Genomic DNA, 223 nt, shown 5'->3' with positions numbered 1-223 from the left:
CAGCATGGTCGCCTGAAAATAAAAACAACAGCTGAGCAGGCAGCTGAGAAGCAGAAGGAGAGAGAGGAAAAGAGGAAACTCTATCTTGGGGGCTTAACAAAGGCTTTTGATAAGGTACCTGTATTTACTTCGAGATTCATTTTGATTACTGATAAAGAATTGTGCTGTAGTAAAATGATTGATTTTTTGAGCATAGACAAGCAAGCACATGCACACATCCAAA

At 39.5% G+C, this 223-nt stretch overlaps 1 protein-coding gene across 1 annotated transcript in view; it reads left to right on the top strand.

Moving 5' to 3' along the window:
* Positions 1–223, top strand: part of LOC119591585 (geranylgeranyl transferase type-2 subunit alpha-like) — a gene marked incomplete in the record, with an annotated part of 9,586 nt that overhangs the window by 1,227 nt on the left and 8,136 nt on the right. The window contains 1 exon segment of the mRNA XM_037940345.1: positions 4–114. Coding sequence (XP_037796273.1) covers positions 4–114 — 111 coding nt within the window.

The sequence above is a fragment of the Penaeus monodon genome, chromosome 28 (genome assembly GCF_015228065.2).
Source record: "Penaeus monodon isolate SGIC_2016 chromosome 28, NSTDA_Pmon_1, whole genome shotgun sequence".
Lineage (NCBI taxonomy): Eukaryota > Metazoa > Arthropoda > Malacostraca > Decapoda > Penaeidae > Penaeus > Penaeus monodon.
The sequence above is the reverse complement of the archived record's forward strand: the minus strand, read 5'-3'. Positions and strand labels throughout refer to the sequence as shown.